The 24422-nt window shown below is 40.8% G+C and overlaps 2 protein-coding genes across 2 annotated transcripts; one reads left to right on the top strand and one right to left on the bottom strand.

Annotated features, from left to right (window-relative positions):
• Positions 1-4105: 4105 nt before the first annotated feature.
• On the bottom strand, positions 4106-10869 carry parp16 (poly (ADP-ribose) polymerase family, member 16). Its single transcript, XM_079248783.1, has 7 exons — positions 10809-10869; positions 9658-9854; positions 8904-9041; positions 8605-8811; positions 8312-8483; positions 8073-8217; positions 4106-4870 (listed from the first exon to the last, which is right to left on the bottom strand). The coding sequence occupies exons 2-7, from the start codon at positions 9844-9846 to the stop codon at positions 4735-4737; spliced, it is 987 nt and encodes a 328-aa protein (XP_079104909.1). The 5' UTR covers positions 9847-9854; positions 10809-10869; the 3' UTR covers positions 4106-4734.
• A 3524-nt stretch (positions 10870-14393) lies between these two features.
• Positions 14394-22494, top strand: scamp5a (secretory carrier membrane protein 5a; the record flags this gene model as incomplete). The annotated part of the gene is made up of 6 exons (XM_079257185.1): positions 14394-14400; positions 14566-14685; positions 19137-19293; positions 19383-19484; positions 20255-20372; positions 22306-22494. 6 exons carry the CDS (start codon positions 14394-14396, stop codon positions 22492-22494), a joined length of 693 nt encoding a protein of 230 aa, XP_079113311.1.
• Between the last annotated feature and the right edge of the window lie 1928 nt (positions 22495-24422).

Raw genomic sequence — 24422 nt, 5'->3', positions numbered from 1 at the left:
CCTCTTGAATATAAAAGGTGCTGATGAGTGCTCCTACTTCAGAATAACAGCATGATGACATCAAGGATGTGGGCGCTCTTCTTTCTTTGTGGCTCTTTGGGGGCTCTTGGGTCAGAGGAAACCTCCAGCGGAGAGCCTCAGCAGCTTCATACTCTTCACTGTCCACCCTGCGAGAAGATTCATTGCTCTTCCAGGCGGACGCTGAGGCTTCAGTGTAAAGGTGGGGTCACGACAGGCGTCTGTGGCTGCTGCCCCGTATGTGCCAGAACAGAAGAGGAGACCTGTGGGGGGACATGGGACTATCTGGGAAAGTGTGATGAGGGGCTGGTGTGTGTTTACCAGGAATTGCCGGCTGACCAACCAGATGCAGAGCGGAAAGGGGTCTGTAAGGCAGGTGAGATAATGACTTATGCTCAGTTATGAACCATGAGCAGGTAAATTTATTTTCAAAGTGCAGACAGTGTTTCGGTAAATTTGGGAATAGATCCAACAGCTGAACTTTGTGTTGTTTTGTATTATTTTACTGACTTTTTAAAAAAAAAAAAAATCTCATGCAAAAATTTTTTTCTGTGGTCAATTTTTTCATGCAAATAAATAAACAGTGAAAAGAAACTGGAAATTTTCAAACTAAACTCAAAATAGAGTTAAAAAAAAACAAAAAAAAACATTGTATCACTACAAGAGTTTGTAGTGGGAAAGGTGCCAATGTGGTAAATCCGGTTTATGAGCTGAGGAGTGATAGTGTGGTCAAGGCTTCCTTTGATTCAAAGGTTTCTCCTCACTTAATTACTGGTCTTATCTGTCCATGATGAAGAGTTGTCACAGTTATTGATAGAATATCAGATGTGTTATAAGACTGGAGATTGCATCTTCTATTGCTGCTCAGGAGAATTTGTGTGAATTTAACAAACTGAATATCCTGAAATTAATTCATTTTGTGCAGTAATTGAGCAGCTGAATCCAGAGATCTGTAACCCAGAGTGCACTAGGGAGTACTGTCACGCCAATCCCTCTGCAATCTGCTCTGCCAGGTAGACAATACATTCAAACCTTTTTCTTATTGCCTTTACGTTGAATTTTTGTAGCAGAAACCTAAATTTTGTGCTCTGCAGATTTGTATCCCTGGAGAAGAAGGCATGCCAGGGCTCCTGCCAACACACCTCCTGCTCAAGCTGCTTCATGCTGAGGCGCCCATCATGCCCTCACACTTGCACCCCATCTGATACTACCTGTTTGCACCACTTTGGGAAATGTATGCACAATCACCTGAGAGCACCTCCACGTCCTGTGTGCAATAATAACCTACAGGTAGGAGGAACTGCAAAAAAAATAACATTTTTAATGATTGTAGCATCAAACTAAACTGGTTTGCTTTTTTTTTTTTTTTTTTTTCTATTTTAGAGTAACAGCAAAGGACATTTTGTGTGTTTGGTCCCAGAGTGTTAAAACTCCTGCAGATGATACCTCATGTCAGAAACAACCAAGAGGAGCTCTTCTCAAACTCATACCAGGAAAAAATGGCAGCTATCTTTGAACTATGTAAATAATTTAAACATGTTTTATACAATCACATTTTATAATGTGAACAGTAGTTTTGTGACTTAAAACTGAATAAATAGTTGTAAAATAATCTGTATTGCAATGAGAAATAAACTTGGTCATCTTGTACGTGGTTTCATTTACTTTGAGGGGATGATCATTCTGGATTTATATTATTTGTTATTGTTTAATGTGATCTTCTACAGGTATTTAAATGATTTTCTGGACAGTATAGATTTCTTAAGATTTTAATAATATACTTTCAGACTATGCTCCTGAAAATTTGCACAACAGACCCAACAAATACAAACTCTGAGGAATATACATGTTTACAAAAACTAAAATAGAATAAATGCAAATATGAATTATAAAATGGAATTGATTTGTTGTATTCTTTGGATGAAGAAATAAAACATGTAAAACTGTGAAGAGATTCAAATATTACTAAAAACATCAAGGTGAGGTATGAATATCTTTACATATAGGACTTTTTCTTATGACAAGTTGTACTTGGTTTATTTGGCTTCTTTTTTCCTTTTTTTGTGCATAAAGATGGTCCACATAAAAAGGAAAAAATAAAAAAGGCAGCTGCTTCAATTTATACTCTTACAATCAGTTTAAACACATATTGTTACTGTTGCTATAATTAATATGATTATGTTGTTTTGACATATCTGGCATGCACATTTTCTGCTTGTGTTGCAAAGCAACCTTTATAAATCTGTGCATCCATCCACATAAAATCCTGAAATTATTTTTGATAAATAAAGAAGTGAATAATAAATAAATAATAACAAAGGAACAGGATATGCTCCTTATTGGCATTAGCATGTTGACATAAAATTGATCAGCTATTGGTAGTAAAACAGTTGAATACATCTGAACTTATGAATGAAATGCATAATGTTTACAGGGTCTCAGTTAATCCTATTAAGTAGTAAAAGTGTTTGTTTTTTTTTAAATTATTAGAAATAGCGCTAACTTGAATACTTTTTCTGCATGATCACCAGAGAAATATCTCAGCATCCTCTGGATAGATGACTGTGAAATGAAGCCTGGACACAAACGTTTCTACTACTTTAGTTTTTAAGGCCAAGAAAGTTGACTACATCAGTCCAGCTCTGGTCTATAAAACTCTGAATCGAGGATGAAAATATATCTGTGACCTGTTGACCCAGTATAAACCTAGCAGACCCCTCATGTCACCTGGGTCCAGTCTTTCACCAGTTCCCAGAGTCAGAACCAGACACGGAGAAGCTGCATTCAGCTTCTATGCTCCACATGTCTGGGGAAAAAAGTCCTAGAAAGCTTCAGATCAGCTGAAACACTCAGTTTATTTAAAACCAGGTTGAAGACCCTCCTGTTTGCATCTGAATTTGAATAGTTTTCATTCAAAAGTCCAAACCTGCAGCTTCCTTCAAGCTTGAATTTTTAAACTTGTGTTAAAAGACATCATTTTTATCTGACATCCTTCAACTTTTTGTTTTTTATTTTAATCTGAGCTTCTTATTTTCACAGTTTCAATGTCTCTGTAAAACATTTTGACTCACTATGTTGTTGTATTGTGCCATACAAATAAACTTCCCTTGTGGCCAAATTCCTGCATAATGAGTGACTTTCCCATCAGAATCATGATGATCTAACTAGAAGAAAAATGTTTTTTTTTTTTAAAAAGCCTGTTTTTTTAAAAAAAAAAAAGATGATCTCTGGGTCTTGTTCACGAGTGAGGGAAGGATGGAATCATGAATAAACAAGCCCTGTTTGAAAAGCTGCATTAGATACTAGACAGTCAAGCAGAACAACATTGGTGTGAAAGCGATTAAATGAACCACTGTATTGTTTTTAGGTGCTTCCCATTCTGATTTAGGCGATTTTCTACCATCACTGCCCCCCTCTCAGATGAAGGTTATTGAATAACAGACAGTTTATGAGGTGGCAATAATGAAGTTGTACAGAAAAGGACTGAAGTGTGGACCAACAATGGGCAGTCTGTTCTCTGGCCTTCAAATGTGAGCTGCTTCTGAAGGAGAGACAGTTTATCTGAAGGATTTCGCAAGAAGGAATATGTTTTAAAACCAAAACAAAGGCCTGCGTTTGCTTTCATCTGCTTTTAATTGGTTGGTCAGCTCCATCTTTGACCTGCTGTGATTTTTCTTATTTAGAAAATATTATCCAAAGTTAAAACAGACTAATGCCAAATACATCTGCTATTTTTAACCCAGAGGGAGATCAGCTACAAGTCGCCAATTTTTAGTTAAATAACTGCACAATCAATCTTCTATGAGTAAATGGAGCTGCAGCTACAGCTTAAATAAGTTACAATTTGCCTCAAATAAAAGATGTACTGCAGTTATATGCACTACTAAATTTCTAGGAAACAGACTGCTTTTTTTTTTTTTTTTTAATTTATTTAGACTCCATAGGTAATACAGACTCCATCACCTCACATTGCTACCACAGGACAAAAAAAAAAGCTTTTGTATGTGCTCAAGCTTCTGTGAATACACATAATTTTATCAGCTATCTATTAGGATGAAACAATCTGTCACCAAAGTAGGCCGCCTCCGTTATCAACCCCATATATCTGTCTGACTTTTTTTGCTGATAAAACAGGGGATTACAGAGGACTGTCTGTGTGCCAGCTGTAATAAATGTGCTCCTGTAAGAGGTGACCCGTGTTAACATTTGAATGCAAAACAAAAGCTGGAAACAACAGAAAACTACAGAAGATCGGAGGCCTCACAAAAGCACCAAAAATGGTTCAAATTAAAGGAATTTATTGACATGTATTGACAGATACTTCGGATTAACTTGCGATTACTTAAACAAAATGATTGTGAGCCTACAGCATGTTTCTGTCTTCACCTCAGGTTAGTTCAACTGTATGTATCCTCAGAAAACTAAAAACACACACAGCAGCAGAGATCTGCCACTAAACAAAAATGTACAAATTACTGAAGAAATATTGCATAATATTCTTAAAAAGGTCGTACTTGAACAGAATCACTACAGGACAAATTCCCCATTTCCTCTATGTTATTGTGAATTAACAATAATTTGAGCTATTTGGAAAAAAATTAGAAACAAACTATAGCAGAAAAAAAACATGAATGTAGAGAAACTTGAACATTTGCTCAGGCCTCCAGTCAGTCTCTGATCAGAAAGGCACTGCGGGCCGCCTCTCCTGCTGCCTCGTCACCTGAACAGTCGGTTCCAGAAGGAAACAAAGGTGGTGGAGTTCAAGGCACCGATGAAAACAAGCAGCAGAAGGTAGAGACTCATCATGATGGCAAAATGATGCCTGAGGAGCCAGGAGCGGCTGCGGGAATTCCTGACAAGGGGAAAGAGATAAAAAGCCATGCTTATTGCCAAAAAACATCCACCATTCTAAACTGGATGCTGAACATCAAATGTAGTTATTCAAATAACTTTACTAAAAGTTGTACTATATTTAATCTTTTCTATTTTATTTTTCTATCTTCTTAAAATTCACTTTTTTATTAAACTTTATTTGTATTAATGCAACAACAAAAGTTGAAGAGATTTATGCTATATTTGTGGAACAAGACATGGGTAGGATTGGGGTATGTACAGTCATCTGTAAATTTCGCTGGTTAAAGTCACAAGCACGTTTTCTTTTATATACATTTTCGGTCCATTTGTAAGGGGCAAATCCACAAAAGCCTGAAGCTTTGCCTGAAGCCTGAAGGGGGGACGGGTCCTGACTGTTGTCTATGCTTATGCGCCGAACAGCAGTTCAGAGTACCCACCCTTTCTGGAGTCCTTGGAGGGAGTGCTGGAGGGTGCTCCTTCTGGGGACTCCATTGTTCTGCTGGGGGACTTCAATGCTCACGTGTGCAATGACAGTGAGACCTGGAGAGGAGTGATTGGGAGGCATGTGCTGCCCCCCCCCCCCCCCCCGAACCAGAATGTTTTTTTGTTATTGGACTTCTGTGCTCGTCATGGATTGTCTATAACGAACACCATGTTCCAACATAAGAGTGTCTATATGTACACCTGGCATCAGGATTCCCTGGGCCGCAGTTCGATGATCGATTTTGTAGTCGTATCGTCGGACCTGCGGCCATATGCCTTGGACACTCGGGTGAAGAGGGGGGCGGAGCTGTCAACTGATCACCTGGTGGTGAGTTGGCTCAGATGGTGGGGGAGGAAGCCAGTCAGATCTGGCAGGCCCAAACATGTTGTGAGGGTCTGCTGGGAACGTCTGGCTGAGTCCCCTGTCAGAGCGAGCTTCAACTCCCACCTTCAACAGAGCTTCAACCATGTCCCGAGTGAGGCGGGGACATTGAGTCCGAATGGGCTGTGTTCCATGCCTCTATTGCTGAGGCGGCCAGCCGGAGCTGTGGCTGCAAGGTCGTTGGTGCCTGTCGTGGCGGCAATCCCAGGACTTGTTGGTGGACACCAGCAGTGAGGGATGCCGTCAAGCTGAAGAAGGAGTCCTATCGAGCCTTCTTGGCCTGTGGGACTCTGGAGGCAGCTGATGGGTGCCGACAGGCTAAGCTGCATGTGGCTTCGGCTGTCGCCAAGGCAAAAACTCGGGCATGGGAGGAGTTTGGCGAGGCCATGGAGAAAGACTTCCGGACAGCTTCGAGGCGATTCTGGTCCACCATCCGGCGGCTCAGGAGGGGGAAGCAGTGCTCCGTCAACACTGTGTACAGTGGAGGTGGGGAGCTGCTGACCTCAACTCGGGACGTTGTGGGTCGGTGGAGGGAGTACTTCGAAGACCTCCTCAATCCTACCAACACGCCTTCCGATGAGGAAGCAGAGCTGGTGGACTCAGGGGTGGACTCTCCTATCTCTGGGGCTGAAGTCGCTGAGGTGGTCAAAAAGCTCCTTGGCGGCAAGACCCCGGGGGTGGATGAGATCCGCCCGGAGTTCCTTAAGGCTCTGGATGCTATGGGGCTGTCCTGGCTGACACGCCTCTGCAGCATTGCGTGGACATCGGAGGCAGTGCCGCTGGATTGGCAGACTGGGGTGGTGGTCCCCCTTTTTAAGAAGGGGGACCGGAGGGTGTGTTCCAATTACAGGGGAATCACACTCCTCAGCCTCCCTGGTAAGGTCTATTCAGGGGTCCTGGAGAGGAGGGTCCGTCGGATAGTCGAATCTCGGATTGAGGAGGAGCAGTGCGGTTTTCGTCTTGGCCGCGGAACACTGGACAAGCTCTATACCCTCTCTGGGGTCCTGGAGGGGGCATGGGAGTTTGCCCAACCAGTCTACATGTGCTTTGTGGACCTGGAGAAGGCATTCGACCGTGTCCTCCGGGGGCTCCTGTGGGGGGTACTCCGGGAGTATGGGGCACCGGACCCCCTTGTACGAGCTGTCCGGTCCCTGTACGACAGGTGTCAGAGCTTGGTCCGCATTGCCGGCAGTAAGTTGGATTTGTTTCCGGTGAGGGTTGGACTCCGCCAAGGCTGCCCTTTATCACCGATTCTGTTCATAACTTATATGGACAGAATTTCTAGGCGCAGCCGAGGTGTTGAAGGGATCTGGCTCGGTGGCCTCAGGATTGGGTCCCTGCTTTTTGCAGATGACGTGGTCCTGTTAGCTTCATCTGGTCGTGATCTCCAGCTCTCGCTTCAGCGATTCGCGGCCGAGTTCCTGGGATGGGAATCAGCATCTCCAAATCTGAGACCATGGTCCTCAGCCGGAATAGGGTGGTTTGCCCTCTCCGGGTCGGGAGTCAGGTCCTGCCTCAAGTGGAGGAGTTTAAATATCTCGGGGTCTTGTTCACGAGTGAGGGAAGGATGGAGCGCGAGATCGACAGACGGATCGGTGTGGCGTCTGCAGTAATGCGGACTCTGCGCCGGTCTGTCGTGGTGAAGAAGGAGCTGAGCCAGAAGGCGAAGCTCTCGATTTACCAGTCGATCTACGTTCCTACCCTCACCTATGGTCATGAGCTGTGGGTCGTGACTGAAAGAACAAGATCTCGTATACAGGCGGCTGAAATGAGTTTCCTCCGCAGGGTGACCGGGCTCTCCCTTACAGATAGGGTGAGGAGCTCAGTCATCTGGGAGGGGCTCAGAGTAGAGCCGCTACTCCTCCGCATCGAGAGGAACCAGTTAAGGTGGCTCGGGCATCTGGTTAGGATGCCTCCTGGACGCCTCCCTGGTGAGGTGTTCCAGGCACGTCCCTCTGGGAGGAGACCCCAGGGAAGACCCAGGACACGCTGGAGGGATTATATCTCTCGGCTGGCCTGGGAACGCCTCGGGATCTCCCAGGTAGAGTTTGCAAATGTAGCTGGGGAGAGGGAAGTCTGGGCTTCCCTGCTTAGACTGCTGCCCCCGCGACCTGACCCCGGATAAGCGGCACGAAGACGAGACGAAGCTTTTTGTGCTTAATAATATTCTCGCTGCCAGATGGAAGTAGTTCTCTCACATTAGTATGGATGAATATGTTAGATGACAAACTCTCTTTATGTCCAACCTGTATTTTTCATCATTGTGCAACCTCAGCAGTTGTTAACAGATGTGTGGCTCAACACAGCATTTTCATGTGTCTGAGGAGATTCCTACCTGGACAGGTGCTTCCTCTGAGAGTAAACAAGCAGATACTTGACTCGTAAAAGCTGATTGTTGGTGACTATAAAGTATTTCTGCGGTACATCCCCTCCTTCGCTGTTCTTCGCCCGTGAGCGCTGCCGGTCTATGACTTCAGAATCTGAGATTGATAATGATCAGGAGGTTGTAACATGTCGGGTTAAGCACAAGCATTATATAAATCACATGTTTTTGTTTCAGGCGGTTAAATGCACCTTTCTTCTTCACTTGGCACTTAACATCTGGGTGATCGATGATTTCACACAGGGCGACGCAGCTCAGCAGAGAACCCAGGATGCTTTCTTGCCATCCGCTGCTGTGGGGACTGTAGAGGACAGCCATGCTGAGGTCACTGGTGAGGTAGGTCCCCTCTCCAAACACAGAGTTCTGCACATACACACATGGATAAATTATCTCATTTTAAAATCAAATGAGTGGGAAGTGATCACTAAATAATTCTTATGCATCTCTATAAAGGAACATTTTCAGTATTTGCTCCTGCAGTGACCTTGTTGAGATGACAGTGCAACCCATTGTGAACGATTGAGTGAAAGTTCTCCAGGCGGCTCCCATGGAATGCATAGAAAACATCTCTTCCCTCTCTCGTCCTTTCAAACCTGGCGTTCATCTGATCAGAGTACTCCAGTTCAAAGAGGAAGTCTGGCGCAGGTGCAGAAATCCCTTCATTTTCAGTCAGGTTACAAAGCTTGGCAAACTGGCAAAGGTCAGAAAAACGCACGTGTAACACATTTACAGCAACTATTAAGAGACACTGTGGTTGAAGCATTTGTCTTTGTTGTGCTGCACCTCATCTTTCTGTAGTGTTTTCACAGCAAAACTCTTTGAGGAGAGAATCCAGTGGGAGAGAGCCAGATGATGGTCACCTTCTCCAGGTCGTAGTCTCACCAAATCTCTCACACCAGGCAACGTGTTGACATCTGCTAACTAAAGAACAAAAAAATACCTTTTTGAGATTATTTTAATATGGTAAGATTGACATGGCCTTTTTTAAAAACCTGCTTTTAAACTATTTGCAAACATATTAATGATTTAAACCTGCATAGTTTGCACTGCCTAAAAGCTTTGCTTTTTTTCCACTTTAACTCTAAAGGAGGCTAAAGTTAGTGGAACATTACTGCCACCAAGTGTATGTTTATCATGCTGTCCCTAGATCAGGGATCTCATACTCTGGTCCTCAAGGGCCACAGTCCTGCAGGTTTTAGAGGTTTCCCTGCTCCATCACATCTGATTCAAACTGAATTGACCCAACAGCTTGTTGTCAAGTTCTGCACAATGTCACATAATTTGAGTCAGTTGTTTAGCAGCAAAGACAGCTCAAATCTGCAGGACAGAGGCCACCAAGAACCAGAGTTTGAGATCCTTGCCTTAGAACCCGCTGTGTATATATAGCCTACTCTTTAATGAGAATAAAGGATACATCTGCTCAGTTCACTTACGGCCTCCATTGCTAATAATATGTAAAATTAAGTCTTTAACATGTAAGCATGACTGTTACAATATATAGGATCAAAAGAAACTTTAAACAATCAATTGCTCTTACCAGCTCCTCAAAGTCCTTATTGTCATCATTTATGTACCGAGGAGGGAAGGGTCTGAGCAAAGAGTCCCTCTTGTAGCTTTTTGCAGCAGCAACAAATAGACTGCAACGGAGGTCTGCTGCGACGGGGTCTCTGTGCAGACAGGAGCTCACCAGCTCTCTGACTGCTTCAGGTGGCAGCGGTGGCTGCATTCCCAGCTCTGCACACACAGGCAAGAACATAAGGAGGTTCAGAAGAAAGAAAAAGTTGTGTTGTTTGCAATCCGTATAACAAACAACCTTTGACAACATATATGAAGAATCAGGTCCAGAGCAGAGTTATGCAAATTCATTCCTAGTTAGCTGCAGTTCTGTAAGTTTTAGATGTTTTCCTGCTCCAACACACCTGATTCAAATTAAATAGCTTCCCAGGCTTTGCTCAGGGACTCATTCATTTGAATCAGATGTGTTGAAAAAGAGACATGTCAAAAAAATCTAGTACCACTGCAACTCGTGACTTAGATTTAGTTTAATCAGTTAAGTATGGCCTTACCATATAATTATTAGTTGGTTAATTAGTTACAAGTTATTCTAAAACCTTGTTCATATACTCACAATCAAAAAGTTTCACGTGCTCATATCTGACTAAATGAAGACAGCCCCCTTTATCCTCCATCCCCTACCCCCTGGGGGGAAAAAAGCCGTGTATCTGATCCTCTTTTTATATTAACCTGTGTGATTGAGGAACATCTTCTGCTAAGGATGCATCATTTGACATTACAGTAGTTGAAAACAAAGCATTTCTCTTCCTGGAAAACAGGAACATGTTGGTTTATTCAACAGTTAACATATACGGAAACTTTTAGGGACAACATATTAACAAAAGTCATATAAAACCAATAGCCATTCACTAAATATTCCATTAACGTTAATATTTATCTTAATCGGATATTTAGTTAGTTATCTAATTCAGCTAAAGTAGAGGGGAGGTAAGAAGGAAGCTAAGTAAACACAGCTAACATTAGCCGACAGTCAGCTGTCTGCCGTACTGTAACTAGATTAACATTTCCAGCGCTGTCTCACTGCTGTTGGTTTCTAATTTCATCAGAGAAGGCATTGGCATGGGATGTCTATCGTCACTAACACGATTTTTAATAGACTTTTGCTATCCATACCTGCAGGTTGGCTCAACTCATAGTGCTACAGGAAAAGCTAACGTCACGTTAGCTGAGGGAGTGCTGCTTTCAAGTGCAGGAAATGTGTCGGGTTTTCGGGTGTTCGCTGAGCGGAAAGTTGTCTGCAGACAAGAGACTTAAAAGTCAACAAATCAGCTCTAATTTAGCACATAAGTATCTCACGAGTAATTTTCTATACACTTTTATGTGGTGCTGATTTTTAAAATTGTCTCCAAAATATTGATTTTTAATATTTTCTTACTGGTCTTTCAGGCTTTTAATGTCTGGTCCATATAGACTGTATATACCATAGACATCATATATATGTCATATATATGACACCTTTTTAAGCTGGCTTTTAGTTTTATTAAATATCTTTTTAATTTTGGTTATTTTCTGGTCTTTAACCTATACTTTAGATAGTTTTAGTGTTCTACTTTTATTTTTCTACTATTATTTTTTTAATGTACTAATTAACTATAATTTACTTACTTGCATTTTTTTTCTAGTTAGCTTTTGCTGACCTTAAATTAATCACAATGAAACCTACAAATACTGAGTCCGTTTACAATCCTTGTATCATATTCTACTGACAAATCATGCAGTTAAAGCAACCACAACATAAAGCTGCTCATATAGTAATGCAAAAATGATGATAATTCTATAGAAGAAACATCTAACACAGCTAGAGTTTGTTGAAAAACCACCTTTTCCTCCTGTGATGATTATTTTAAAAAGCTTTGCTAAGTTTGACAACAATTTATTTTAGCCAGTGAAGACACACACACACACACACACACACACACACACACACACACACACACACACACACACACACACACACACACACACACACCTGGTCATTACATGCCAGCAACTGAACTAGTTAGATGAGGTTACCAGGTACAGTAGTTAAGCAGCTCTCCTCTCATGATTTGTGCCGTTGTTGGCTACCAGGTTCTTTTTTCTATCAACCGGGAAATAAACCCCAAAGACAAGATTATCTATTTAGACTAATCTTTAAGAAGCTATGGTCTTGGTGTGTCATGTACACCTTTTAAGACTTTTACTGGATACAAGAGAAACCTTGGGAAGTTAAAGAACATTGATAAGTAATGGTCAATCAACAAAGACCATTTGCAGAGTAAGTGTGAAGAAGTCTGCAAGCTCAAAAATGAAACCAACAACTTCTGAGCAAAATGGTTAAAGGAAAAATCATATATTAGATTATACTGTAAATACTTACTCCTGTAAGTATTTACATAATTTATATGTTATAATTAACAATTTAAAATAACTGTAATGATAATGATCCCAATCCAAATGTAGCTTATTAGTGTTGGGTTATGATGTTTCTGTTTTGGCAGTGTCAGGTAGGATACCAATAGGCTATCCTTGAAAGTCATAAAGGTTTATGATAAGGAAAAGAAATCTTTGTGAGTATTTATTTTACAAAATAGCCTACATGAAAATAGTCCTCTGCTTTTAACCAATGACAAGTTACACTAATGGGCTGCAATGTTCCAAGAGCATTGGGGCTTTGAGGGTCTTCCTCAGGAGCCCACAGTGGTTAACCTCTTTTGGGTCTCCAGACCCAAACCCACCTGTGTAACCACTAGGCTACCACTCCACCATCTTTTGCATCAAGCCGAGGTTGACTCTTGTCTTATCTCTTGTTATGTCTAATTTTTTTACCCCTTTTTTCCTCCAAAAGTGTCTGCTCAGGTTTCTTTTCTGAATCAGCCATGGTTCACATCCAAAGTGGCCAAAATATTTTTACCCAGTTGTTGTCATTGCAAAACACAGCTGTTGTGTACTGCTGCGGGCTGGAAACAGAAAGGTGTGAAGTGCAGTTTCTCTGTCCTGCAGGGGAACAAAGTATGCAGGTAAGAACATAATAAATGCCAATGTGCCATCAGAATGAGTCAGAAACATTAAGGTTTATGGTAGGTAACGCTTAAGTATCTTAAATTAACAAATCCCTTACAACATCATGCTTGCAGAAGCTTGATAGATTTCTATGTATCTGTAGGGAATATCACACAAACCTCATTAAATTTCCCAACTGACTAAAACACCAGTCTAATGAGTTCTTCAAATCTCTTACTTCCCAAACAGTGGAAATCCCACAATAGTTTTGAGATTACAGATCTAAAGTTTCATATCTTCTATCAGTAAAATCAAAATTATGTCAATTTCCACAGAATAGTCACACCGAGGCAACCAATCAGGTCACGTTGTGTAATGCATCTTTTTATTTTCCTGAGCTGTGGATGGAGAGGAGAAGGAGGCGGGGTTTATTTAAATACTGCCTCTTTCTGATTCGTCAGCCCATGTCAGCGACAAATCCCGTGTTATTCCAGGGGCCCTGGTCCTCCCGCGCGGGTATAAGTCAGCGGAGGGGGGTGCGTGCGTAAAGAAAGGACCTTGCATCACGTGACCGCCTGTGACTCTTGAATTCATCATTTGAGGAATAAGGGCACATAACTGTATGACGAGCAGAAGAATTGGGTCCCTCCGCCGGCGTGATTTCATGCAGATTAAATCATAGGATGCAACTGAGACGAATGAAAGGATTCTAGCGATTTTCTCGGAGTGAACTGAAGGTAAAGCGGTTTAATCATTGCATTTTCCATTTTCATTCATGACTCTCCAGCTGGGGGGGAGGAGGGAAATCAATGTGTCAGAATAAAGCAGATTATGTCTCCAGTAAAAGGTCAAAAATCTGCAGACTACGTTGTTTGTTGTGAGGAGCACCGTGTAGTCCGGATGAAGCGCCGAAGCGCCGCGTCGCGCAGGCTGAAGGACGCCTCTCCATCGCCTGTGATCACGATGCACCGTATCCTACTGCTGCATCACTGCCACCCGCCGATGAACATTTGCGTTTAAGAAAACCTGGGCACCATAACACATAAAATCCACCCGATTTTATGTGTTATATGTTATTAAATCTGCGTTTTGTGTGGCAGATTTTGCTTTATATGTGGTAGGAAGATGTCCTTCATATTCCACCATATATCCACCATGATATGCACTGCCAATGGGGGGGATACAAACAGTCAGATGATGTGGGAGGTGGTTGGTTATACTATTTAGGCAACGACAATTAAATAAAGACTCCACCAACCACATATATTGCTAAATTTATAAAGCTTGGCGACCGTCTAACACGCCTATTTTGCGCCCCTTGGGTGTGAGGTAAATTCAAAGGATCGCATTAAGGCCACACTGTGCCCCGCCGCCCGCACTACATCTGTAACGTGGTCAGGAAATTACGTTTATTTCTGCCTGTTCGGTGAATTCTGCTCAGTAATGGAGGATACGCTGACAGGACTTGGTATCACCTTTCATCCACTCATGTGATGAAGGGAAGTTTCATTTTATTGTTGTTATTATTGCAGAGATGTGTGTGGTGATCGACCGTGAGGCCTGTGGAGGGTTGTGGCCTGTTGTCACAAGGAGTGAAGAATGAGTAAATGCTGTGTTTAATAAGACAATTGTCCTTCTTGCAGTTTGGCAGAAAGGCAGCTGAGATTGAAGCTACTACTCCTGTTTGCAAGTGGAGGAAATTAGTAAACTGTGATCATGGCTGGTAAGCTTTTCTGTTTCTTCTTCTTCTTCTTTTTAAAACTAGCTATAGTTGTTAAAAATGACCTAATTTCTGTTGACATTTTTAGTGAAGATGCCTTAATTTGGTATCTTAAAAGTTTGATGTGTGGCAATAAATTGTGTGTGTGTGTGTGTGTGTATGTGCCAGAAAACAACTTCCCTCCCCTGCCTCGATTCATCCCCCTCAAGCCATGTTTTTACCAAGACTTCAATGAAATCCCAGACCAACGGCGCACAATGTGCAAGAGGCTCTACTACCTTTGGATCTGTGAGTGTACCTATGCATGGAGAAGTTGTGTTTTGCAGCATACAGTAAATTCTCTATATGCAATTCAGAGCAACATGAGTTGGTGTGAGTTGTCAGCATTTATGCACTTCATAATAACCTATGGATGCTTCCACATGCTGTGTCTTTTTTTTACCCTAAACACTAGACATGCAGACACTACATCTTGGGGACCAGACCAGTCGGTCGCACATCATGTCAACATTCATATGAATAGTTTCTATTTTTTTTCCCACATTTTTATGTACAGTTTGCATCTTGTGAAGATAGTAATGTTTGGAATAAGTGTTGTTGGCAAATCTGTTGCTGTTTAGAGTTTTTCATGATAAATGTTCTGGATTAGTTTGATCAGTGTGATTGGCAGAAGATTACTGGCAGTAATTTTAATTACTGAGAAACAGTTTTTAGGCAAAATGCTGATTATTGTCCCTCTTTAGCCTCTCAAGCTAAGATGTTTTGTTGTGTGCCAATAAGAAAACAGCCTTTTGTCTCAGGATCACACTGTATAAAGACATGATGTACTTTGAGGAGCTGTGATGTCATTTCATTTGACATTTACACTTTTTTGTTGTCATTAAATAGTCTAAACAAATACAGAAAATAACCAACAGATCAGACAAGGATTAAAATGAATCATCTGTCACGTACCAAGTTGTGAAGACATTAGTAATATGCTAATTTGTAAAAGTCACACAAGCATCTTGATACCTTTTTCCATTATCACATAGGTTCTGCCCTTTGAAAACAGCAATGTAAGTCTGCTGAAAAAGTAAGCTAGCACGGACAATGTTTGGTACTAGTACAGTAGTAGTAGAATAAAGTTAGCTGTGTTTGTTAAATGATAAATTCTGTATTACTGTAGCTGCAACGTTAGAGCAGAAAATTTGTATTCTAGTAATTTCAAACCACCTCAGCCGCCCTTCAGTACCCGTCACAGATGTTCTACCAAAATTCATGTGGAATCCTCGGTGAGATTCACCTTGGAAAATGCTTAATCAGTTCTAAATATTATTTTATGTATGATTAAATAAGGTTTGTCCCTATTAGTTGTATTTATTCTATTTGTGAGTATCTATAAACCCAACCAGTTGCTCAGTTTTCACAGTCTGAGCTATCATTTGTACCTAACATCCACAAAATCCACAAGTTCATTGAAAGGACTAGATGTTTCAGTCCCAAATGTTTGCTCCAATTTTAGTTTGGTTCTTGATGGATGGTTGTTATAAGGCTTTGCCCACGGGCCACATCATCAGTTGTGTACCTCAGCATCACTGCCAGTACATCACAGGCAGGCCCACCGCAGGTTGATCAGTCCTGGGTGTGTGTCCCGCGGTTCATTTGCCTGAGCAGCCCAGGGGGTGTCACTCCTCTTCAGCCAGGATATTATGCAGCCGAACAGCCATCTGAAAATTTTATTGTAATAAAACTAGAAATAATTAACTAAAACAAAACCCACTTTTAGAAAAAAGTAAATCTCTTTGAGTTATTGCTTTTCTGCAGCTAAATCTTAACCTTTGTCACATTCATAAAAGCTAATAATATCTAGAAATACTTTTTATATTCCAAATAAAACTGCCTGCCAGAAATGTTGCTAATTATAGGCATCGTACTGAAAACCCCACTTTTTGATGTATATTTATTATTTTATGTCTTTGAGATGGATTGTAACAAGTATTGTTATTATATAATTTTATATGGTAAAGTGTTACAGTTACAGTATGAAATGTGTTGTTTACTGTTGCTACTCTATCCATTTAACATTTTGGGAAAATAGTCATTATTAGTGGTATAATGGACTATATTCAGTTTGAATTTATGTTTATTTAAAATGTGAAGTTCAACAGCAGGCTAAGTAGAGCTAAAACTAAGATAAGATAAGAGATAAGATAAGACTTTATTTATCTCACAGTGGAGAAATTCACTATAACATAGGCTCTCAGAAACAACAAGGAGGGTGCAAATAGTAATGAAAGGTGCAAACAAAGTAGAAAGTGCAAATAGGTAGTAAATAATAATAATAAAAATAAAAATATAACTAAAATCCACTACGAGTTAAAAAAATCTAAAGAACAAGCAAAACGAGCAGAATACTATATACAATGCACATTAGAGATGTGATATACAATATATATATAAAATATAATATATATTTATATATAAGATATATACATCTGTCTATACATACGAGATATATACATCTGCATCTGCACTATTCACACAGTGGAGTTGTACAGTCTAACAGCTGTGGGTATGAAGGACCTGCGGTAGCGCTCCTTCCTGCACTGAGGGTGTCTAAGTCGCCCACTGAAGGAGCTGCTCAGCTCCTCTACAGTCTGGTGCAGTGGGTGAGAGCTGTTGTCCATGATGGATGTGAGTTTGGCCAACACCCTTCTCTCATCCACCTCCTCTACAGAGTCCAGTGGGCAGCCCAGGACAGAGCTGGCCCTCCTGACCAGCTTGTTAAGTCTCTTCCTGTCCCGCTCTGTGCTGCCCGGGGCCCAGCAGACTTCGGCGTAGTGGATAGCAGAGGCTACTACAGAGTCATAAAATGTCCTGAGCAGAGGTCTGCAGACTCCGAAGGACCTCAGTCTACTCAGAAGGTGGAGGCGACTCTGGCCCTTCTTGTACAGGGCATCAGTGTTGTGAGACCAGTCCAGTTTATTGTTGAGGTGAACACCCAGGTACTTAAAACTGTCCACTACCTCAATGTCCTCCCCCTGGATGTTCACCGGTGGGTGTGGTAACGTCCTCCTCCTGAAGTCGACCACCATCTCCTTCGTCTTACTGGTGTTCAGGCACAAGTGGTTGCACTCACACCAGTTCACAAAGTCCATGATGACCGACCGGTACTCAAGTTCGTTTCCCTCCAACACCCGTCTCACAATTGTGGAGTCGTCAGAGAACTTCTGTAGATGGCAGCTGTCCATGTTGTAGGTGAAGTCCGAGGTGTAGATGGTGAAGAGGAAAGGCGAGAGGACTGTGCCCTGAGGTGCCCCCGTGCTGCAGACTACCACCTCTGACTCACAGCCACGCAGCCGCACATACTGTGGACAGTCAGTGAGGTAGTCAATAGTCCAGGCAGCGAGATGTCCGTCTACTCCCGTGTCCTCCCGCTTCCCTCGAAGCAACGTCGGCCTGATGGTGTTGAAGGCGCTGCAGCGCAGCCGGTGGTCTCCAGGTGGGTGAGCGCCCGCTGCAGCAGGTAGATGACGGCGTCTTCTACCCCGATGTTAGGCCTGTAGGCAAACTGCAGCGGGTCCAGTGAGGAGCTCACCATGGAGCGGAGGTGCTCTAGGAGAAGCCTCTCCATGGTCTTCATGAGGTGGGAGGTCAGGGCGACAGGTCTGTAGTGGGCTGGTTCCTTAGCGTGCGCTGTTTTAGGAACCGAGACCACACAGGAGGTCTTCCACAGGACAGGGACCTTCTCCAGGCTCAGGCTCAAGTTGTAGATGTGGCAGAGAACCTCACTGAGCTCGTCCGCGCAGGTCCTCAGCAGCCTGGGAGTGATACCATCTAGTCCTGGAGATTTCCTCTGCTTCAGTCGCCTCAGCTCTCTCCTCACCTGGTCTGACGTGAGGGAGAGGGGGAGTGGGGGGTGGGGGGGGGGGGGGGGGGGGGGGGGGGGGGGGGGGTGGACTGCAGAGGGAGAAGGGTGGAGGGGGGCTGGAGACAGTCTGTGTGGATGTGGGGCAGGAGCGGTCAGGTGACTATCAAAGATACTTAGTAAAAGTAGAGTTTACAGTATTGCTGCACCGTTGAGCTGCATACTACTGCAACCGATTTGACTTGTTAGTCTTTTCCAGAATAAAACAATTTAAAAAGTAAAAATAAAAAATGGTGAAATATAAAAACACAATACAAAATTCCATCTCACAAAAAGGTACAAAAATAGTTATTTAAAACATAATAAATAAATGATGGAAAAATAACATCTTTCAAGTTTATATGTCTGCAATGAACATTAAGACAAATGAGGTTTCAAGTTAATACACCGATAATATAAAATTTACTGTCATAGAATTCGATGTTTTCAGACCTGCTGCAGTTCTTTTGTTTTTTTGGAGAAATTGAAAATTAGTGATTTTTCATTACTGTACAATGTGTAACTTGTTTTAGTATGAAACACACAACAGTAGCCAGATGGTTGTAAATTATCTGTAGGGTTTTTTGGATTCTAACAATAAATTTTGGCCCTTTTTAGAATATTTAATAAAAAGCTTCACAATTCCTTAAGCTCCCATGAACTTGGCTGAAGTTTTAGCTTTTTGTTGCTGTTGTTTTTAGATGTTATGAGTGAATTATCTACTGAGTGAAGACTGAGATTTATAATTGAGCTCAGATCCAGCTTCACTGTAAATGATAGAATATTCACCACACAGGTTTTTGCCTCAGTCTCATGTTTTGTATCCCGGCTCCTTCTCTGACATTGACAGTGAATACTGCCACACTAGCTGTAAATCTGATTGGCTGCCTGGCCTGGATGTGTGGAGGTGGCGGAGCCACAAACTTCGGCATGGCCTTCCTGTGGCTCATACTGTTCACCCCTTGTTCCTACGTGTGTTGGTTTAGGCCCATCTACAAGGCCTTTAAGTAAGCATGTCAACTTTAAGCCTCCTTCATATTTTTCCAGGTCTTCTGGTAAATAACTAAATGCATTACTTGGATCTTTCTTTCTGCAGGACAGACAGCTCCTTCAACTTCATGGCTTTCTTCTTCGTCTTCATGGCTCAGGTGGTGATCAGTATTATTCAGACTGTTGGTATTCCAGGTTGGGGAGTGTGGTAAGAGCTTTCAGTGGTTTATTAAGTGTAGTGTATGCCATGTGTTTGTCATGTTCAGTATCAAGATAGGCGACGGATTTAAAGAAAAAACTCTTGTTGTTGGACTTGATTAATGTCTTTTGGCTGGCATAGATAATCAAAGGTTCTCCTGGATTAATGGACATCACTCCACAGCCAAAACATGCCAATTATGTTATTTTGTTTTAATCATTATGAAGAGGGTTGACTAACACATCTGAAGGAGCTAAGTCTGTACTAAACTACTGAGATTTCTTGACCCAGTAGTATTTATACTGTCTATAATACGTGATTTTTTCACCCAGGTTCTTCTAGTTGCAGGTTTAGTCATATTTTTTTCCTTTTCAATGTGCAATAAAGTAGTTTTGTGGCAAACAATGACGTCTTCTCCTTATAGACATATACGCGTCTATGTATTGCTACCTGCCCAGGTAGCAATACAGTGTCCCTAACAGCGGCAAGGTGAATGACAGTCAAACAATTGGCTCCTATGAGACCAGTAAAGGATTTTCCACAGAAATTTAACAGGGTTGAAATGTGTTCGTAGTTTATAGTTTAGTTAGTATATTTAGTTTTGCTAAATTAAATTTTATTTTGTTCCAGCTCACCCCGAATGTCAGAAATGTTATTTACATGTTAAAATTGGTGAACATACAAACTATAAAAAACGATCCAGTGCTACCAGAATTTCATTATGTTACACAAGTTGTGATGCTTTATATGTGTAAAGACTCTGTTGTTGTTCCCCACAGTGGCTGGCTGGCTACCATCACCTTCTTTAGCACCAACATCGGCTCGGCTGTAGTAATGCTTATTCCCACCGTCATGTTCACGGCAGTGGCTGTGCTCTCCTTCATCGCCCTCACAAAGGTGACCAATATGTCTGGCATTTTTCTTTTTCTCTTAGATAAATTGTGTAAATAGACGCATGCAAAGCGTTTTCTAATGCATGAAGTATTGCTCTCACAATCATGATTTTTATAATTGACCACTGCAAAACTTACAAAAGCAATAAAATGTCCTTTTGCTTTTAATTTTATTTTTCTCCATATAAAGTTAAGATTAGAAGAAATAGTACGTCTTCCTATGAATCTGACATATCACCATCTATAAGTTATGGTGTCCAGAGTGATACAATTGCCAGATAGCAGACATGTTTGGGCCTGACCTGGGTTACTTTGTGCTTTTGTGGATAAGTTATATAAGTGTTTTGTAGGCTGGATGTGGTCCAGATAGTCCAAACATGAAAATCTGGCCTGGACAGCAGCAATTTTCTTGTGGACAAAAGTGATTGTGATGTGGTTGAGTTTTGGCAGTCACACTCACGTGGAGTCAATAAGTTAAGACCAAATATGGGTAAAGTGGAACGCAGATGAGGGCAAACACTTTTCGCTATCTGGGAATGGTGTTTGGCTTGACATGAACGTCAACAGATCCTCATCTAAACAAAGGGGAAGCAATAATGCAAACATGACGTGTGTTTGCTTTCCATATACATAAATGTCATTTGGACAATTAAGCAATGACTGACAAGTTTATAAAGAAATATATGGATTGTCTCTTTTTGTAAGGAAATAAAATCTAACCCTTTTTTAACTAATCAGGTTAATAAATTGTGATCCAGTCTTTGATGGTCTTAGGGCTGTGAAGACATGCTTTTGTCCCGATTCGATTCCGATTTTTTGGATGCTGATTCGATTTAAATTGCGATTCTCCCAATTCTTCAATATTGCTGATTTTGTAGATTAAAAACAAAATAAATGTGTAAAACTTTTTTTTTCTTTGCTTGTCATTTTTCTTGATTTCATTTAGGAAAAAACAACACAGTAGCCAGACCATCATTCTGCTGCTTTAATGACCAAGAAGACAAGTAAAAGATTAATTAAAACAATAAAAATGACAAAAATTTTATGCTGTATAATTTTTATTTATCTAAAAAAAAAAAAAAAAAGATTTTTTTTTTTTTTTAACAAAAATCGATTCTAAAATTGTGAGGCAAAAAAATCCCGGGTTTCGATTTTTCGATTAGATTTTCCCACTCTTAGATGGTCTATAAAGATGGATGTAGCATCGGTTTGCATTGAAGTTGAATTGAAGCATTCAGTTTTTAGATTAATGGACAATGTCATTGTCAAATAGAGGCTTTGGTAGTGTTGCAGGATCAGTCTGTGCCCAAATGTCCACATGAATTAAACAAACACAGCTTTAGGGATCATTATTTCAATAATAATATTGAAATATTACATTTACAGAAGCATTTCTTAAAGTTAAGTTAAAAGTGATAAAGGAACATTTTTGGACAGCCTTTGTAGCCCACCAAAATATCTTAAATATAAATGATATCTAGAAATATTTTGTGGAAAAGGGACAGTCTTAGAGAGGAACAGCAATCGGTGGGGCCACAGCCTCCATAGGAGCTTCAGTCAAGCACTTATGAAGTGTCTGAATACTTCCTGAAATAAGTATGAGATAAACTAGCAAAATACTTGCCGTTATGAAAAGCCTGATGTAATAAAACAAAACAAAACAAAACAAAAAAATCAAAAGCTAAATAAATATTCAATCAATTTCTAAATAAGACTGAAAATAGTTTGAATGCACTTTAAGATCTCAATTTATGAGCCGAGCCGATATGCATTTTGATCCCAGTTTGATTTAAATATGATTTTTTAAAATTTATTTATTTATTTTTTTAACTCTGTAATAAGGCAAGGGAGGTTTCATATACAGGACAATTCAAAGTGTTTTACTTTAATAATGGAGTAAATAGTTTGAATTCCAACTCTTGCACTTTATTTTGCAGGTTCACAACTTCTATCGCGGCAGTGGTGGCAGCCTGGGTAAAGCTCAGGAGGAGTGGGCGACAGGGGCCTGGAAGAACCCACACGTCCAGCAGGCAGCTCAGCAGGCAGCCATGGGGGCTGCACAAGGAGCCATGCAGCAAAACCAGTACTCAGCAGCTCCCACCTACAATTACGACGACCCAATGTAGGACAGACAAGGGGGCCAGGCAGCAGAGTGGGAGAGCTAAAAAAGGGATCAATTATGAACACAACTCAGAATTAGGTGCCCTTCATTATAACACAGTAGGTTAAGCTGAAGTCAACAAAAATGTAAAGTATGTTGTAAAATGTACATTATCTGAAATTTGACATGGGATTTGTTATCTTTCGAAAGTCACACTCACATCGAAAGTTATTAAAACTGCTGTTATTGTTTTGCTGATTGATTTTAGCAAGCCAGTGTGTGTTGATTTCCAGCTGATTCATAATATAAGCAGTATGCTGAGGTTCATTGGTTTTGTATGGAGGTCCCATTTTGTGTTTACAAAGTGTCTCTGCCACTGATATGTTCCACTTATTATTCTTTGATGACCTTTTATGTGCTCCTAATGGTATCATAACAAAAATGTTGTCTTTAGTGTTTTAGCTTTGAAGGTCACCCAATGCTAAAGCACTTATTTCTTAGTTGATGCACTTTACTTGCTCTTTGGCTAAAAGGTTACACAACAAATATATTTAGAAAAATAAATATATATGTCAAAATTTAAGAATGATTGCCCAGTTAAGGAGTAGCTTTTTAAGAAAGCTTTGGCTCCAAATGAAATAGGAATAAATAGAATAAATAATTAGCTTGACTTAGCAGACTGATGGGATGGACACTTTCCAACAAGACAGATTTTGTTAACTTGGAGTCACAGTAGCTGTGGACCAAATTGCTCCTTGAGGGCTGCAGTCCTGCAGGTTTCAAATGTCTCTTTGCTCTTAAACACCTTGTTAAATTGAATTCCTCTTCTCAGCAGCTTGCTGTCAAGTTGTTGTCCCAATCATCTTGACCAATGAATCTGATTTACGTCTGGAAACATCCAAAACCTGCAGGACAGCAGCCCTCCAGGACTGACTTTAACCATTCCTGCACTAGTCTATTTTCCTCCTGTTTCATGTCTGTTTTCTATTTTTCTTTGGTAAGCAAACAGACTGCTGGTAATAACTTAATATTTTACATGTAGACATATTAATGTTAGAGTTTAACCCAACCCGTTTGATGTTTGCACGGAGAAAAACAAACAAACAAACAACAACAAAAGAAGTTTTTTTTCCCCTCAATTCCTTGTGGCAATACATGACTTTAAACAAATTATTCAGGTGCCACTTATCATTAAAGTTTAAAAAGTGTGACAGAGTAACGGCATACAATATACAAACTTTTGGCATCAGATCGACATACCTAAGCAGGTAGTGGAAGAGATGCTTCAGTCTTGATTACTACCACGTATTTAAGGAGGTATAACAACTAAAATTTTCTCTACCAAATAGCTGAGTGGGATATTAAAAGGTAAAGACACATTTTGTTTTAAACTGTACTTTAAATATTGAATTTATTTGTCTGGATTTTTCCGAACATCGGCAAACAAAAGTAAACTGAGATCATCAGGATACAAAACTGTTGGTTTGGTTACCTGTATTGTTTCCAACTGATGAAGATTCATCTCAAGTCAACTTTTTATTTTATTTATTTTTATCACATTCTCAGGAAAGGTCATAGGTCTTTTAAGCGTATATAGACATTCAGCGTGTCTGGCTTTATTTTCTTTTATCCTACTTGGCCATTCAAGACCTGAATGGTGAATTTGACATTATATGCTTGTTATATTTTGGGCAGAATGACTCAAACTGAATATTCCGCATTTGGCCTTCATGTTAAAGTGAAGCACAACTTTATTTAGGATTAGAGTTTATTGGATTCACATTCCAAATCAATGTTGTACAGGTGACAAGTGAAAGAAAAAAATTATTTGGGGAAAAAAACGTAAATAATAGTAATATTTGTTGTGGGTGGTCATAGCGTTGTATGGAGTGATGGATTCCCCCCTCCTTCCCTTGACAAATTTTCCCACTTATCACTACATGTAAATGCTTC

The sequence above is a fragment of the Telmatherina bonti genome (assembly GCF_933228915.1).
Source record: "Telmatherina bonti genome assembly, chromosome: 2".
NCBI classification, from domain to species: Eukaryota; Metazoa; Chordata; class Actinopteri; order Atheriniformes; family Telmatherinidae; genus Telmatherina; species Telmatherina bonti.
This window is presented reverse-complemented; position numbering and strand designations above follow the sequence as displayed.